The following is a 17958-nucleotide window of genomic DNA, read 5'->3' on the forward strand; positions in this document are numbered from 1 at the left end:
GTCTATAAAGTGCTACCAGACCATTGTTGTTTTTTCTCTTGTAACTTGTTCTTCGAGATGTGTTGCTCATGTCCATTCCATGCAGGTGTGTGCACACTGCTCGTTGGAAGGATTTTCCCTCAACAGTACCTTTTGGGCCAGTGGGGGAGCCCCCGGGAGTGGCACCCATATATCGGTGCATGTGTACCCCTGCTGGCCCTCCACCCTCTCAGTTCCTTCTTGCCAGAATTGGACATGAGCAGCACATCTCAAAGAACAACTGTCAGGAGAAGTGAGTAATCATTTTTTGTTCTTCAAGTGATTGCTCATGTCCATTCCATGTAGGTGACTCCATGTAGGTGACTCTAAGCAGAACCCTTGGAGATGGGATCAGAAGTTTCCATTGAAAGTTAATGGAGTACTGCCCTACATCATCCCTGGCCTGGTGCATTAAGGCGTAATGGTTACCAAGGAGTGTACGGAGAATCAGGTGACCTTCCTACAAATGTCCATTTATATGCGCCTGAGCAACAAAAGTGGCAAGAGGAGGCCTGGCCCTAGTGGAGTGGGCTGTCAGGGGCAGGGCTGGTAGCCAGGCCAAATTGTAGCAAGCCTTAATACAGGAAGTGATCCATGATGAGAAACGGTGGATTGAAACAGAGGCCCATCATTCTCTCAGCTACTGCAATGAAGAGCTGGGGGGATTTACGAAAGGGCTTTCTTCTAAATAAAAAGCTAAAACTCTCTGTATAGCTAATGTGCGTAGAACTTGTTCTTTACCAGAAGTGTGCAGTTTGGGGTAAAACAAGGGGGAAAAAATATCTCAACATGAAACTTGGCAGGAAAGTAGGGGGACGATGGAGCCTGACCTTATCCTTAAAGAAAATGGTGTGCGGGGGTGGTCTGACGTAAGGACCCTAAGTTCAGACATCTGTGTAGCTGACGTAATGGCCACCAAAAAGGACACTTTCCATAATAGGTGCAACAGCAAACAGGTTGCTAGAGGCTAGAAGGGGGAACCAGAGAGCTTGGTGAGGACCAAATTGAGATCCCACAGGAGAACTGGTTGGCAGACATGTGGATATAGTGTGTCCAGACCCCTCAAAAAAAGGGCAATTTGTCCTGAAAGTCCAAGTGAGAGGCAGAGAACTGCCAGGTGTACTTTGACTGAGGACAAAAACAGTCCCTGAACCCTTAGGGCCAGAAGGTAATTGAGGACAGAGGGGCCAGGGGCATCCATTGGGAAGACTCCCCTTTGTCCTGCTCAGAGGGAAAGGCGTGTGCACTTCTCCAAATATGTGGCTCTAGTAGAAAGTTTCCTAATGCCCAACAGGACCCTTTTAACCTGCTCTGAGCACTGACGTTCTAGCACTGTCAGCCATGGAGCTTCCAGGCTATGAGGTGCAAGGACTGCAGGTTTGTGTGGCAAAACCTGCTATGGTCCTGGTATGACGGGGTGAGGCAACCCCGCCACTACACCCAACGGGGGGCCGGGACGCTGGAGGGGCATGCGCTTGCACTGCGTGGGCGGCGACAATGCAGGCGCTGGCAAGCACTTACGGGGAGGGGGCTGACACACGCAGCGCAGGGACCTGGCAGACAGAGGCCGGGGAAGCCTCTGGGCACCACGCCCTGCCAGTTGCGGCGTGTGACGTCACCAGCGGGGTGGCCAGGGCATCTGACATCACCCGCCAGGCAAAGAGGAGGGGAGGCGGATAAAAGTGGGTGGGAGGACAGACAGGGGGTGGAAGACAGAGGTAGGAGGTAATGGGCCAAAAGGGGGTGATGGTGCGGGGGGATCCACCTGAGCGGAGCCGAGAGGGGCTCCGGTGGCAGGGTTGAACTCTGGCTCAGGACGGGGTCGCGAAACCCGCGAGCAGGTGAGTTTAGGGGTATACCCCCGCCTGCTACCACAGGGAGCACAGGCTGGGGTCCGGGAGAGTGGGTGGGCCCAGACCCCCCTCCCTGTCGCCAGGAGGCAACCTAAGAACTGCAGTCGGAGACAAAACTTGTTGGCGCCTTGGTACCTCGTGGCGTAGGCACAGAGGACGGGGCGAGTAATACGGAGCAACACGGGTGTTATAGACTAATAAAACAACTGTGTGGAACGGACAAACGAATGCAGACTTGTGACACCTGGGTTATCAGGTACAGCAGGAGGGCCACTGGCCGCTCTACTGAGAGGCTTGAAGAGATGTGAACCAGTGTTGCCGTGGCCACGCCAGAGCTACCATGATTAGAGAGGACCTGAATTTTCTGACTTTGAGGATCACCTTGTGGACCAGAGGGGAAGGAGGGAACGCACACAGAAGGCGGTAGGGCCAGGGAATGAAGAGATCCCAGGCTGTAGTTCATGAAGGAGCAGAAATGTGTACACTTCCTGTTCCTGCAGATCGCAAATAACTCTAGGTGGGGAAACCCCCATCTTTGGAAGATGCGGAGGATGACATCCATTCTAAGGGACCATTTGTGACTTGAAAAGGACCTGCTGAGGTGGTCTGCCAGGGTGCTCTGAGACCCCGAGAGTTAAGAGGCCACCAGATGAATGCCCTATACTATGCAGAAATCCCAAAGAAGGAGGGCTTGCTGACACAAAACATCACAGCCATGTTGTCTGACAGAACCAGAACACACCTGTCCTGCAACTCGGGGAGGCACACCCGACAAGCAAGGCAATCTGTCCTCAGTTCTCTGATGTTTATGTGCAGACAGAGCTCAGACTGGGACCACACACCTTGTGTCCTCAGGCTCCCAATGTGGGCTCCTCAGCTGGTGTCAGAGGCATCCGTCACAAGCCAGATTGATAGTAGGGGCCAGGAAAATGGGACCCTGGAGCAGACCACATCCTGCTGGAACTATCACCACCATGTCCAGGGGCTGGTAGGCTGGGTTATGCTCTTGAGCTAACCACAGCTGTAAAGGGCAAAGTTGGGAGCCTGGTGTGCTGCATTGCATACGTGCTTGACACTATAAAACTGAGGAACCTCATACAGCTCCTGGAGGTGGTCATAAGGGAGGCCCACAGGTTTCCTTGATGGTTAGAAACCGAGTCCTGGATAGAGAGGCTGTGGCTACTCTAGAGTCTAGGAGGGCACCCACGGACTCTATTATTTGAGTCGGGACCAGGGTGGACTTAAGTTGGTCTCGTTCAGGAGGAGGCCCAGATCTAGAAATACTTCAAAAAACAGGGATATATGCTCCAGGACTTGAGTGAGAGAGATCCCCTGTGCCAGCCATTCATCCAGATGGGAGTAAACCTGAACTCTCCACTTCAGGAGGAAAGCAGCCACCACCACCATGCATTTGGTAAAAACTCTGGGGGCTGTAGACAGGCTGAATGGGAGTGCGGTAAACTGGTAATGGTCCTGGCCCACCATGAAGAGGAGAAAATGCCTGTGGGCTGGGGTGATCGATTTATGGAAAAATGTCTCTTTTAGGTCAAGGGCAACGTATGAGTCTCCCATAGTGAAGGAAGGGATGATCGATGCCGTCACCATTTTAAACTTCATCTTGACAATGAAAACGCTGAGGTCCATGAAGTCCAAAATGGGGCTAAAGCCTCTCTTGGCTTTGGGAATAAGGAAGTAATGGGAGTAGAAACCCTTGCCTCTGAACTCTATGGGAACCACTTCCACTGCTCTTAAATCAAGGAGCTGCTGCACCTCCTTGCGTAAGAGATGCTCGTGAGAGGGATCACTGAAGATGGCTGGGGAAGGGGGATGGGAAGGAGGCTGGGATAGGAATGGGATAGACTATCCATTTTCCACTGTGCCCAGGACCCAACTGTGCATTGTTGTGCCAACCAGGCATGGTGAAAAAAATGGGACAGACTGACAAGGAAGGGGTATATATACCAAGGAACTTGAGAGTAATCATTGAGTCCTTTAGCCCATGCAGATGGTTGTCATTCTGTTCAAAAAACAGGACCGTCCCCTTAAAAGGGAAGGCCCTGAATAGTGGTCTGCAGTTCTGGGGGAATACTGAAGACCTGAAGCCAGGAACCATGGTGTAGGACCAGTCCAGTAGCCATAGTATGGGCGGCGGTGTCGGGGGCTGCCTGCAGGGCTGCATGAGAAATGACCCTACTCTCCTCTGACGACTTTAAACTCCTGCCGTGAGTCCTGAGGCACCAGGTCCCTAAATTTGTCCATGGCTGACCAGGTGTTATAGGCATAGCAGATCAGGAGATCCGCTATGCCTATAACACCTAGTCAGCCATGGACACTGCTGGTTGGCATTCCTGAGCTGCAAACCCTCAGGGGCATATACCTTGTGGCCAGAGATCCATTTTTTTAGCCTCTCTGTTCTTAGTGGTTGGGCCTGGCTGCCGTTCTCTGTTGTTCACCACCTGAACAAGGGATCCTGACTGTGCCAGCGAGGGGTGGGGGTTGAGGTGGGGGGAGAACACATGATTGTGGCCCAAGTGAGGGATCTAGTATCTGCACACGATCTACTTATCAGTCGGTGGGATGGAGGCTAGAGTTTGCCAGAGTATCTTGGTGATTTTGCTCACTGCTTTATTAAGGGGAAGCATCACTCCGGTCGAAGCATCTGCATCTAGAATATCCACCGTGGGATCCCAGTCCTCTGATACCCTCTCAGCCTAGACCCTCAGACTTTGTGCAAGGCATTTTAGAAGATCCTGGAGGGACCTCGAGTCTATCGAAGGCATAGATGACATGGAGCCCCCCAGTGCCTCATCCGGGGATGAGGAGGAGGATTTTTCTCTCCTGCTGACGATGTTGCTCCAGATTTTGGGAGACAACAGACTGCTTCCATGCCAGCCTCATAGTCAGTTTCCGCCACCCCATCTCCCGAGAGTCTGGGCAACAGTTTACAGGAGGCCTGGGAACGGGCAGAGGGGAGTGGGCTAATAGGGTCACAGATGGCAGAACTTTAGGGCTCAAGTAGGCAAATTAGACCAAGAAGAACCTGGGCCCAGGTTCACTGTACCAAGCGGGGGCTGCCACTGAGGAGGCATGAGGCCTGGAAGGCCTATGCTGAGACACTCTGGTGCCAGGGATAGTGCCATGAGTAGGAGTGGTGCCGAAAGCACAATCTGGATGCCACATCACTGGAGAGGCCTGATTTGGCCTTGGAGTCAGTAGAATAGTCAAAGGCCGACCATGGCAGAGCAGATGCAGTTGGTACCGGGGAGCCATTGACTACAGCTTGCCCCGGTAATGGGGCAGAGAAGGAGACATCAGGTGATCTGAGGACATACACGCTGATGGGACCAGCTTGGAGGATGGTGCCGAGTCCAGTGCACTGGTGAAGGCACTGAGAGAGGCTGCAAAGCCAACAGTACTGATGTCCCCTGGGATGAGGCCTGGGTAGTGGTGCCGGGGCTGTTGGTGCTGGTAAGTCAGTGCAGGAGGGACAGGAGTCTTGCCCTCACAGTGTGCTGGAGGGAGAGGCCGGGGAAGAGGTGAGCTCAACGAGTTACCTTGCAGCCTCAAATGTGTTTGGCATGGCGGACCAGTCCACTTTGGCCAAGCTGTCATCCAGGCTTGGATCCCAGAGCCGGCTCAACTGGTGTCGACCAGGAGTTGGGACCCTGGGCACCGTAGCCAATGAAGCTGAGTGCCCCACCTAGAGCTGCACTTCTGGCGCATGCCTTGACGGAGACCTGCTCCTGCTAGGTCTCTGCTACTTATTAAGCACCAGGGACTGGGAATGGTGCCAGGCCATGTCTCCGCAGCAGCAGAGACAACTGGGAATGTCCTGGGGCCTCCTGCACTAAAGCCAGTGCACTCTGGTTGGTGCCGGGTGGAGATCAGCAGGATCGTCAGCCAAAAGCCCCTTTTGTGCTTGGTACAGGGCTTGAGGTTACAGCAGATCTTGCAGTTGTCCACGAAATGCGTTTCTTGAGGCACTTTAAACAGGCTTTATGGGGGTAGCCACAAGGCATCAGCTTAAGACACTTAATGCAGGGCTTAAAGCCTTGAGGCTGGGGCATACCCTGCACAAGAGGCACGGGGACGCAAGAGTGAACCTCTAACTACTTACACTATAAAAAACTACTACTAACGAAGAAATAACACTACAAAAAACTTGAACTAGTATCACGAACTATGTAAACAAGAACCACTAAGGCGCATTTGCTGAGCAAGTGAGAGATGTTCCAACAACGTCACGGGCAGTATCAAGGAACTGAGAGGGTGGAGGGCCAGCAAGGGTATATATGCACCGATATACGGGCACCACTCCTGGGGGCTCCCCCGCTGGCCCAACAGGTACTGCTGAGGGAAAAACCTTCCGACAATTCCTGAATGCAGTGTGCGCACACCTATATGCAATGGACATGAGCAAACACTCTAAGAACCACCTTCATCACCGACACATTCATATTTTAAACATTTATATGCTCCTCTGTGTAATTTCTTCCACTGAGATATTTCTGTCATGAGAATCACTGAACGTTTACTATTTTAAAACTTTCCCCTTACATTTCTCTGCCAAGAGTCTCTCAAGATCTCTGTTTACTCATGCATTTGGGCATAAAGGACCGAAGAAGCACCAGGGTACTTTCATTTAATTTTTTGTTCAATGAAAAGGGAAGTTATTTAACATCTCGAAAACACCATAAGGCTAAGGAGCAGCAACAAGAAATCATGCTAAATGTTTAAGACTGGGAAAAAAATATTTGTCCTTTACTCAACGCTCATCTGCTGATGCACCATTATCATGTAACAAAACTCGTTAGAGGTTGTAGAGAAAATCATCTTGATCAAGATCACTATGAGGGAGACTAGATCACTCCCATCATCAGCTGAAATAACTGCACAAGTGTTTAAACTCTGTGCATATCTAGGAGGGCTGAGGTCCTCTCTGTCTCAAGAACCAGTCTGAACACATTCCTTGACACTTCCACCAGCCTAATCCGGGAACAACCAATCATGCAGTCATAGGCATTTTCTGTTAATTTCCTTTACATCTGGGCCTCCACTGGAGCACAACCCAGTAGAAGAGCTGTCATTAAGGCAAGGAAAGCACTTTAGGAAGGGCATCTGACGACATACGATCACTTGCTGGGGACTAACACATATCGACACGTTTAGTGTTGCAATGTTAGCCTGGCTATTCTGGAGATGTTGGCTTTTTCCAGAGTTCAACTGTCACTAGAATTTAAATATTTGAGTTTTATCATCTAACAAACTATTTGGGGACAACTTAAAGTGCTTAACTTGTAAACAATATTCAGAAGTCACCATCCCTTAACTTTCACTGGGTATTACACTAGCAGACAAGTACTTACAGAATCATAAGGTTGTAAGAGATCTCAGGAGGTCATCCAGTCTAACCCCCCCTGCTAAAAGCAAGATCAGTCCCAACTAAATCAAATCACTTCTGATCCTTTCACATGGAACTTCACAACATGCTTGCCAACAGAACACAAGAGCTTGAAATCCAAACAGAATCAAGAACCCTAATTAATGCTATTACTATGAAATCAAAACCAAATGTCCTGTCAAAGGAAGCAAACAGCTACTTTCTCTAGATGGAGAACCTTGTTTTTAGGGCAAGCTAGACTTCAGTGATATTAGGGACTAGGATGAATTGTAAGAAGGCACAGCACTAGAAGTTCGAGTCTGCTTCCCAACTTTTAACCCCACAATGCAGTGGTCAATTTTCTGGCATTCAATTTCGCAGGTCTAGTAAAGACTCACTCACACACTGAGGGCATGCCCTAACTCCTACTCCTTGCAAGGAGTAACAGAAGTCAATGGAGTTTTTTCCATCAACCTCTTGCTGTGAGGACAGCACTGAAGCTTGGTTTAAGGTAGATTGACTTCAGCTATGTTTCCACGTAGCTGGAATTGCATACCTTAAGCTGACCTTCTCCCTAGTGTGAACCTGGCTTCAGAGTCCTCACTAGAGTATCAAGTTACCAAGGAATTCCTCAGAGACTATGTATGTTCCTTGATGACTGTCTGTGCTCCAAGCCTGATGCCAACTCTCATCACTAGTATTTGCAAATCACGTTTCAATCAAGTATCCAGTGCCCGCTATTTGTTACTAATTTTAGCTGCACTGATGTTAAGAACTCAAGAGGGGAAATTTCAGCACTCACCGGTTGAGTAGGGGTCAGGCTTATGGTGTCGTGGTGATGGGTGGTGCTGGATGACTTGCTGAGGTTTAGCTGGCTGTGGCTGCTGCTGCTGCTGGGGTGGTGGATGCTGCTGCGGTGGTGGCTGAGGCTGAGGGATATGAGGAGGGAATTGCATGGGCTGCATGTGCATCGGCCTCTGCTGCTGCAGCTGTTGCACTGAGGGATGAGCAGGAGGCTGAAGGGGTGGCTGAGGCTGCGACTGGACCTTCACTGAAGGGAGGAGAGGAGTCTGTGGCTGCACTTTCTGCAGCTGTTGAAGGTAGAGCTGCATCTGGCTGGTGCTCAGAGGCAGGCTATGGTGAGGTGTGGGAGGCTCCTCATCCTCCAGGAGGACCTGGGGAGGCTGAGGCAAAGGTGGCTGGGGAATCATGGGCTGTTGGCTTATGGCTGTTGATGCCGCTGGAGGGCGTGAAGGCTTAGGGGGTAGTGCTGCGGCTCGATTGCTGGGTCTTGATGGCTGCTGAGGCAGAGCATTGTGCAAAGCTGGGGAGCAAGAGCAGAAATACATGGCATCACATACAATAGAAGAAAGTGAACACAACTCCCCACAGCAAAATGGCACAAGTTATTCTGCTTATTAGACCATCTATGCCAAACAAAGGAAAAGGTGTGCACAGAATACCCACCACACAGAATATCCATGGAACATAACCTGCATCTAACCTGATCCTCAATCACGTGACCATCCATCCTTTAACGCATCAAGTTATCCCCAGACTTACGTGGTCTGAGGGGCCAATGTTCCCTCTAATCTTTTCCATCCATGTCCATTTTTGTTTCCATACAAGTGCAGAATATTTTAATGTGCACTAAGGCATGTGCACCACAAATAGAAACAAAAAACTTAGCTGTGGGCTGTCTGCGAATCAGGTGGGTGGCACTGGAATTTCTCCTGAGCAGCTGCATGAGCTCCCAGCTTACAGGGAACACTATTTGGGACCATGTGGTGGCAACTAGGGCATGCAGTGCTATAAGAATAAGTAGTGACTTACTGTAACTGTGGCTGTGAAATGTGGAGGGGGTGAGTGCAGCACACTGGAGCTGGAGAATTTTGCTTATCAGTACGTGTAGAGAGGCAGTTCTCATGCTTCATGGCCATAGGCCCGCTCCTGGCTACATGAGGCAGCCAACTCTCCCTCAGCTCCTTTTCACTTAATGTCATGAGGCTCTGATGCAAAGTGGACGGACAGTGGATTATGGAATACATATCTGCATCACATTCTGAAGAGCTAGTTACAGTAAGTAACCCGTTCTTTCTGTAGGTGCAGCTGTGTATTCCACTTAGGTGACCCTGGAGGTGGGGCGGAGTCTGCTGGGCCACTTTATCAAACCTTGCTTCTGCCCTGGAAGATGTGATTATGAATGTATGCAGCAATGACCACATAGCAGCCTTGGAAATGTCCAGTATGGCAATGTCACTAAGAAATGCTCTGGACATTGCTTGCATCCTCAATACAATGAGCTCACTCGCGCTGAAGGGGTAGCCAAGGCTATTTCATGTGCCATCAATGTAGGATGTTACCCACTTGGAGACTGTGAGATCACTTGAACCTTTGTGCAATCTGCAAATGGTACAAACAATGAGGTGAGACATGAAGCAGTTTAGTTCTGTCCAGATAAAAGGTTAGACCTTGCCTGACATCTAAGTTATGGAGATGCAGTTCCTCTGGAAATGAATACAGTTTAGTGAAAATCTCCAGTAAATAGACCACCTTGTTCCAAAGAAACAGAGACTACTTACGACAAAATTTTGAGTGTGGCTGTAAAGTTAGCTTGTTTTTGGAGAGCAGCGTATAAGGAGGTGCTCTGAGTGTGCAGCTCTCAGTTTCTGCCGACCTTATTGCTATCAGGAAATCAGTTTTCTGTCACAAGAGTGGAAGAGGACAAGATAACAGGGGTAAATGGAGGTCCTACAGAGGAACTAGCTCTCAAACTAGTAGATACAGATGAAGAAGCCCCCTTAAGAGTCTCAATAACATGGCAGTAGAGGAGACTGATCTTCCACAAACAGGGGGATGAAATGCTGGTCTGACTGTCAGATGCACTGTCAATGGACTAAATCAGGGGTCTCCAAACTTTTCTGCCCGAGGGCCGCATTAACTATCAAACAGCAGTTCGGGGGCCGACTACACACTTGAGGTCCAAATAAAAAACAATCAAAACATGGATGTTGTTTTTAATTATTTATTTAATATTATTTTATTCAGTTATTATTTAATAACACATTGATACACTACACATGAACACCTGTATTAGTGTGAATGGTGAAATTGTTTCCTGGATGCCAAAATAGAGCCCAGCCCACTAGTGACCTCATGAGAGAGCTAGCCAATAGGATAAGAACGCACTGGCCAATAGGGAGCAATTGTCCACGCCAAGTCCCAACCCCTCTTGCTGTGAGGGACGCGCAGAGCCCGGGCTCAGCCGTCGGTCCGCAGGGCGTGTGGCCGTCCATTGGCGGCTCCGATCCCCCGCACCCCCGGCCGGGGAGTCTCGCTGCCCAGGGCAAGGGCTGCGCGGGTCCAGAGTCCCTCCTCCGTCCCGCTGGCTCCTCCGGCTTCCCTCTCCTGGCTGCCTGCCCAAAAGAAAGTGAGTGCCGGCCGCCCCTGTCCTTCCGGCCCCTCCCCCTTTTGAGCCGGCACGCACGGGGCGTGCCGCTCACCCTGGCGTCCCTACCCCTTCTCCTCCTGGGTCCTGCCGCCTTCCTCGCCTGCCGCGCCTGCGGCTGTGCGCCCTCGCTCCCCTCCCCGTGGGCTTTCCCCTGGGCTCCGCTGCGCTGCGCCGCTCGGCGCTTCTCCGGGGGAGGGGCTGTCAGTGTGGGGAGTTTCTTCCCCACCCCAGCTCCGCGGCACTGCGCCGCTCGGCGCTTCTCCGGGGGAGGGGCTGTCAGTGTGGGGAGTTTCTTCCCCGCCTCAGCTCCGTGGCGCTGCGCCGCTCGGCGCTTCTCCAGGGGAGGGGCTGTTAGTGCGGGGAGTTTCTTCCCCGTCACAGTCTCCACGGGCCGGATGAGAGGGCCTCGCGGGCCGTAGTTTGGAGACCCCTGGACTAAATGAATGGCTCTTGAACTATGTAGTAAAGTGTATTATGTGGCTGCATCCATACAATACATATAGTTCCTGTATATCACATCATTATCTGCAATGTGTGCTGACTGGGCCACAAGCACCTCTTGGTTTGAGAACCACTGGACTAAGTGTAAGCCCCCACCTCTGAAAGTGTAGCAGGTATTCTTAGATGTCCAGAGTAGAAGCCAGTTTCAACTGGATTCCACAGGCTAATGACCTTATCAAAAAAGGCTTCCATTCTGCTGAGTTGCCATTTTGGTAGAGGACTTTCTACTGTTGAGCAGCACTTACTGGATACCCACTGAACACTGCTCTCCTCATTCAGGAATGCAGCTGCAGGGAGCTGAGCACACAAAGCAAGATGCAACCATGGTTCTGATTGAGCAGGCTGTGATGTAGATGAAGTCACATGGGAGGCTGAATAAACAGCATGAGATGATCAGAGAAGCAGCTATGTTTTGCCCACAGTGCAGCTCTGAGAATGAACTTGGCCTGAGCCAGCTTGAGCTTAAGGATGACCTGACGTATGGTCAGGATCAAGGAAAAGGTGTATAGGAGAGTCTGTGGTGGAAAGCTAACTGTGGTGGAAAGCATCGGACATGGAGAAGCAGGAAGGAGTAGCACTGTCATGAAAGGGTATAAATTCAAAGATTTTTGGAAAATGGTCAAGGGCCGCACTTTTCTATGGAGGGGATGTGGGGTTTGGGTGCAGAAGGGAGCTTAGGGTAAGGGATTGGGGTGCAGGAGAGGATGTGGGGTTTGAGAGGAAATTTGGGTGAAGTCAGAGGTTGCTGTGACCTGGGGCAGGGGACTGGCATGCAGGAATGAATTTTGACCCGGGTGAGGAAACTCTGACCTGGGACAAGTGTTGGTGGTCTGGGACTCCCTCCAAAGAGGAACAGAGTAATCTATCTGCTGTCTAGACCTGGAATCCCAAGAAGCATGCTGCTTACCAGGAGCTAGAATTCAGGGTGTGACCGAGAGTCTTCCAAAACTGATCAAACCTTCAGATTGCTACCCCTTCCTGCTTCTCCATGTAGGAATAATGATACGGCCAAGAACGACCTTGAGCAGGTCACTGCAGATTATGTAGCACTGGGAAGAAGGATCAAGGAATTTGAAGCACAAGTGATGTTCTCATCCATCCTTCCTGTTGAAGGAAAAGGTCACTGACGGGATCATCGAATCTCGGAAGTAAATGCATGGATGCACAGGTGGTGTCGGAGAGGGGGCTTTGGTTTCCTCAATCATGGGATGCTCTTCTAGGCACAAGAATTGTTGGAAGAGTTGGGATCCACCCGACCAAGAGAGGAAAGAGTATTTTCACAGGTAGGCTTGCAAAAACCTAGTGAGGATGGCTTTAAACTAGGTTCGTCAGAGGATAGTGATCTAAGCCCTGAGATAAGTGAGGAAGTGGGATATCAGGAAAAAAACAAGGAGGAAGGAGCAACAAAGGAAGATCCCTGATTCAAACGGAGAAGGTAGGACAATACGTTAGTTATCTAAGGTGTTTGACATGAAGGCAAGAACCCTGGGAAACAAACGGGAAGAATTAGAAGCCCTGGCATAGTGAAAGAACTATGATTTGATTGGAATAATGGAGACTTGGTGGGATGACTCACATAATTGAAGCACTGTCATGAAAGGGTATAAACTGTTCAGGAAGGACAGGCAGGGAAGAAAAGGAGGAGGAGTTGCACTATGTGTTAGGGTATGTCTAAACTACATGACTCCGTCGACGGAGCCATGTAAACTAGTTTACCCGGCATAGGCAAAGAAGCGGGGATTTAAATAATTCCTGCTTCATTAAAATAAACATGGCCGCCGTGCTGTGCTGAAGATCAGCTGATCCGGCACAGCGCAGCAGTCTAGATGCGGATCTGTCGGCTGGGGAAGCCTTTGCTGACCGATCCTGTAAACCTCATTTCACGATTGGATAAGCAGTTCAGCAGAAATGGACCTGGGGATTACAGTGGATGAGAAACTGGATATGAGTCAAGTGTGCCCTTGTAGCCTAGAAGCCTAATGGCATATCCTAATGCAGTGGTCCCAATGCGGTGCCCGCGGGTACCATGGCAACCGCCGGCGCATTTATGTGCGGCCGCCGAAACATATGGGATGGCCCCACCCCCGGCAGCCAGCACATGTGCAGGGCGGCCCCTATCCCCGGCGCGCGAGTGGCCTCACCCCTGGACGCCCGGCAGCCACGAAAGGTTGGGGACCACTGTCCTAATGCATTAAGAAGAGCATTGTCAGCAGATCTAAAGAAGTGATTATTCCCCTTTATTTGGCACTGGTGAGGCCACATCTGGAATATTGTGTCCAGTTCTGGCCATCCCACTATAGAAAGGATGTGAATGCATTGGAGAAGGTCCAGTGGAGGGCAACCAAAATGATTAGGGGCTGAAGCACATGACCTATGAGGAGAGGCCAAGGGATTTGGGCTTATTTAGTCTGCAGAAGAGAAGAGCGAGGGGGGATTTGATAGCAGCCTTCAACTTCCTGAGGAGGTTCCAAAGAGGATGGAGAAAGGCTGTTCTCAGAAGTGACAGATGGCAGAACAAGGAGCAATGGTCTCAAGTTACAGTGGGAGAGGTCTAGGTCGGATATTAGGAAAAACTGTTTTACTAGAAGGGTGGTGAAATACTGAAATGGGTTACCCAGGGAGGTGGTGGAATCTCCATCCCTAGAGGTTTTTAAGTCCCAGCTTGACAAAGCCCTGGCTGGGATGATTTCATTAGAGTTGGTCCTACTTGGTGCAGGTGGCTGGACTCTATGACCTCCTGAGGTCTCTTCCAGCCCTAGGATTGTATGATTCTATGTGTGTGCAGAGGATTTGAGTGGTGACCCAGGACAGGGGTGGGTGGTGACCTGGCGTAGGGAATTTGGGAAGTGGGAAGGGTTGGGGTGTAGGCTCTGGCCAGCAGTCCCTTACGTTAGGCGGCTCCTGCCAGAAGCCCAACAGGGTCCCCAAAGCAGGCTCCTTCTTGCAGCAGCCCTAGACTGCTCAAGGAGGTTCCCTCCATGTGCTGCTCAGGTCCCCAGTCCCTCCCTGGGAGAGAGGGCAGAGAGTTTGCATGCCACCTCATCTCCAGGGCAATCATTGGAGCTGGGAGAGGGACCAGGGGATGGGGGAGTGCATGAATTCTCTTGCCCCCCAACTAGGGTCACACAGCACCTAGAAGAAGTGGCCAGCCATTTTGAATAGCTGGTGTGTGAGAATCTTTGCACTCCAGTCAGAGCCTGGGGGAGCACATGAAGTCTCTCGCCCCTGCCCCCTCTGCCATGGGCAAGCCCCGCTGTTCAAAATGGCTGGCAGCTGCCTCTAGGCGCTGCGTGTCCCAGCAGTGGCAGAGGGGGGAGGAGGAAGCTGCCAGCTGTTTTGAAAAGATTTGGGGTCTCAGCAGGGTGGGCCATATCAAACGGCTTGGCAAGCCAGATCCAGCCTATGGACCGTATCTTGCCCACCCCTGGTTTACATAATACATTGAGATGATACTATCAGTATATATGCGAACCACTGAGTCACTGATCTGCTACCAAGAAGCATGACATGCATTTTAGATGGCCCAAAGCTCCTGTAAGTTGATATGGAGTGAGGCTTCCTGCTTCATTCACAGTCTGTGTACAATGAGTGACCCCATCAGGAAGGAGAGGGTTACTCATCTTGTGCAGGAACAGAGGTTCTTTGAGATGGTTGTCCATGTGGGTGCTCCACCTTAGGTGTGTGGGCACCACTGCGCGCCTAGTTGGAGATTTTTGGTAGCAGTGCCCTCCGATAGGCTGTGCCGCTGCTACGCATGCGCAGCCAACCATCCCTTCAAGTTCCTTCTCTGCCCAGGAGGGAGAGACCAACATGTCTCAAGCAGAGGGGAGGAAGGGCGGGTGGTGAGGCACTGACAGGGACAACCAATTTAAAGAACCTCAGTTACTGCACAAGCTAACTTTCTCTTCTTCAAGAAATGTCCCAGTGGGGGCTCCACCTTAGATGACTATGAAGTAGTACCCTTGGAGGCAGGCACTTTGGTTAGTTAGTATTGTGCACGGCAGCTAGGACAGTGTGTTCAAACTGGGTACCCCTGAAAGAGTAACTGTCCAGAGCATAGTGTCTAGCAAACGTGTGGGCAAAGCATCACACTGGTGATCTACCAATGGTGATGGTAGGCCAGAGGCCACCATCGCTCTCGTTGAGTGTGCCCATAGGTGCAATGGAGGAGCCTGGCCATAAGCAGAACAGGCCACTATTTGTATGGTGAGCTCCATTTGGTATGAATGGTATGAATCCGGCTATCAGATGGCTCACATTATCTTCCACATCTTAATGACTTAACCAATCAAACAAACAATGAAGGTGCCAATGGTTCTTGATATCTAGGTAGAATCTGGTATTGGTCATCTTCCTTTCCAAGTATAAACTAATGGTTCTTGTCAGCCTCTTGTAACTATTTAGTCTTTAAGGTGCTACTAGACTATTTGTTGTTTAAGTTTTCCTGTTACAGACTAACTCGGTTATCTCTCTGAAGCTTATCTACTCACTGTCTTTTTTTCTTTCTCCCCTCCATTTTTTTTCCTTCTCCCCACTTCCCTTCTTCCCTTATATATTCTGGGATCTGGACTTCTAACACTCCTGTCATCTGAAGAAGTGGGTTGTGCTCACGAAAGCTCATGATACTATCTACATGTTTTGTTAGTTTTTAAGGTGCTACTAGACTATTTGTTGTTTTTTAAGTTTTTCCTAATTATTTTGGTAATTTATTTCAAAGTATCTGTCAGCATGTGTTCCTACAATACAGACAAAAATAATTTTTTTTTTGACAAATAGATTCTTAACTAGGCATATTAACACTGAATTTTGAGTAATTACAATGTGGATGTGTATTTGCTGCACCTATCAGAATAGAGACTTGAGGGAGTCAGATATAATGGAGGACCCAAGGGAGAGGGGAGCTTGGAGTGAACCTGGAGGATTATTGGGTGGGGATGTGAGAAGTGTGGAAAAAGATTTTCTTTTTGGGGGAGGGGATTGAGGGGTGTTGAAGAGCCTCCCCATACATATCCTGCCTGATCCCATGCCTCTCCCATTCAGTCAGGGACATCTGTCCCGTCTCCCCCCCCCACCCCACTCCCAATCCATGCACAGAGATCTCTGCACCTCATTCCCATTGGGGAATAATCACAAGGAGGAACGAGCAACAAAGGAGAGAGCAGTATGATTGCTCAGAGCTTCAATATATAGAGGAAGTAAAGCCTGTTGAGAGTCTTTGGGTGAAGCTTAGAGGCAGGAGCAAAAGAGATGATGTTGTGGTTGGTGTCTGCTATCGGCCACTGGATCAGGTGAATGAGGTAGACGAGGCTTTCTTCAGACAACTGAGAGAAGCTTCCAGATCACAGGCCCTGGTTCTCATGGGGGGCTTTAATCACCCTGGTATCTGTTGGTACACCAATACAGCAGTACACAGACAATCCAGGAAGTTTTTGGAGAATATTGGAGATAACTTCTTGGTACAAGTGCTGAAGGAACCGACCAGGGGCCATGTGCAGCTTGACCTGCTGCTCACGAACAGGGAGGAATTAGTAGGGGAGGTAGAGGTTGGTGACAACCTGGGAAGTAGTGATCATGAGATGGTAGATTTCAGGATCCTGATCAAAAGAAGAAAGGAGATTAGCAAAATACAAACCCTGGACTTCAGAAGAGCAGACTTTGACTCCCTTCGAGAGTGTAGGGGTCATCACTGGTGCTGGGATTGGAGCTAATGTGGGCACAAAGCATGGTGCCATGGAGATAACATACGCCGGGAGAAGCGTTGACGTCTGTGCCATAGTCCACGTCGGCACCGGGCCCGGTATCAGTGCTGGAGTCGACACCGGGGTACCATGGCTTGCCTGAACCGGTACCCTAAACTGTGTCCCTGGCTGTGCTGGAGGCTCTAGCGGTGCTGCAGGGGTCAGATGCTGTATTGGCACCCGTGCTGCCGGGAGCGCCAATCCCGCCGTCCACACACATGCCGCTAGCTGACCTAAAGGTGCTCCAGCCCCTGGTGTTGCTACTGTCACCCCAGGGAGCACTCCAAGCGTCGGTGTCGCTGCCTGCACTGGCGAGGCTAGAAGAGTTAGCGACGCTGCCGGCCGCGGGGGCATTACTGGCATCAGCACCTCTGCCGGCACAGGGGGCATGAGGAACGCGGGCGCCGCCATCTGGATCGGGGACACCACGGCCTGTGGTGATGCTGCCGGCACCAGGGGCATTAAGGAATCTGACGCCTCTTCCGGTGCCGGAGGCGCTACAAGCGACGGTGGTATTGATTGCGCCTGCGCTTTGATCTCCGGTGCTGCTGCCGGGTGCAGAGCAAGCGTCTCTGCTACTGCCGGCACTGGGGTTGCCGGTGTCGGAGCCAGAGGGAGTCCTAGTGCTTGAGCAAGCGTTGGTGGCGCCAGCGTTCTGGCTGGGGTCGGTGCCGAAGGGGAGAGCGGATCCAGGGATGCTGCCTGCCCCCACGCTAACCGCGCTGGCGATAAGAGGGCCTGTGTCTGAACTGGCCAGTGCACCGGGGCCCTGCTCGGTACCGGGGGCGGGAGCGATGACAGGTCCGTCAACACTATCAGATCCCTCACCACGTGAAACGTGTCCAGGGTTGAGGGGCTCAAGTCTTGCAGGGTGCCCTCTGCCCCCGCAGGAACAGTGGCACTCGCAACAGTCTGTGCCTGGCTTAGTCCTCTGGGAGCCACGTGCCCCTCCTTAGGGAGCACCTTACGGCTTTCTCTGCACAGGGAGCGACCTCTCCGCTCTCTAGCTACCCTGTG

General features: G+C 51.0%; 1 protein-coding gene across 10 annotated transcripts in view; it reads right to left on the reverse strand.

Moving 5' to 3' along the window:
• The window catches only part of BRD4 (bromodomain containing 4), a 221603-nt gene that overhangs the window by 20673 nt on the left and 182972 nt on the right, over nt 1–17958 (reverse strand). For all 10 annotated transcript variants that reach the window (XM_075902152.2, XM_075902149.2, XM_089774705.1 and 7 more), the window contains one exon: nt 8054–8575. In XM_075902152.2, coding sequence (XP_075758267.1) covers nt 8054–8575 — 522 coding nt within the window. The remainder of the gene's footprint in view (nt 1–8053; nt 8576–17958) is intronic.

The sequence above is a fragment of the Pelodiscus sinensis genome, chromosome 31, assembly GCF_052426305.1.
Source record: "Pelodiscus sinensis isolate ZL-2025 chromosome 31, ASM5242630v1, whole genome shotgun sequence".
In the NCBI taxonomy this organism is placed as follows: domain Eukaryota; kingdom Metazoa; phylum Chordata; order Testudines; family Trionychidae; genus Pelodiscus; species Pelodiscus sinensis.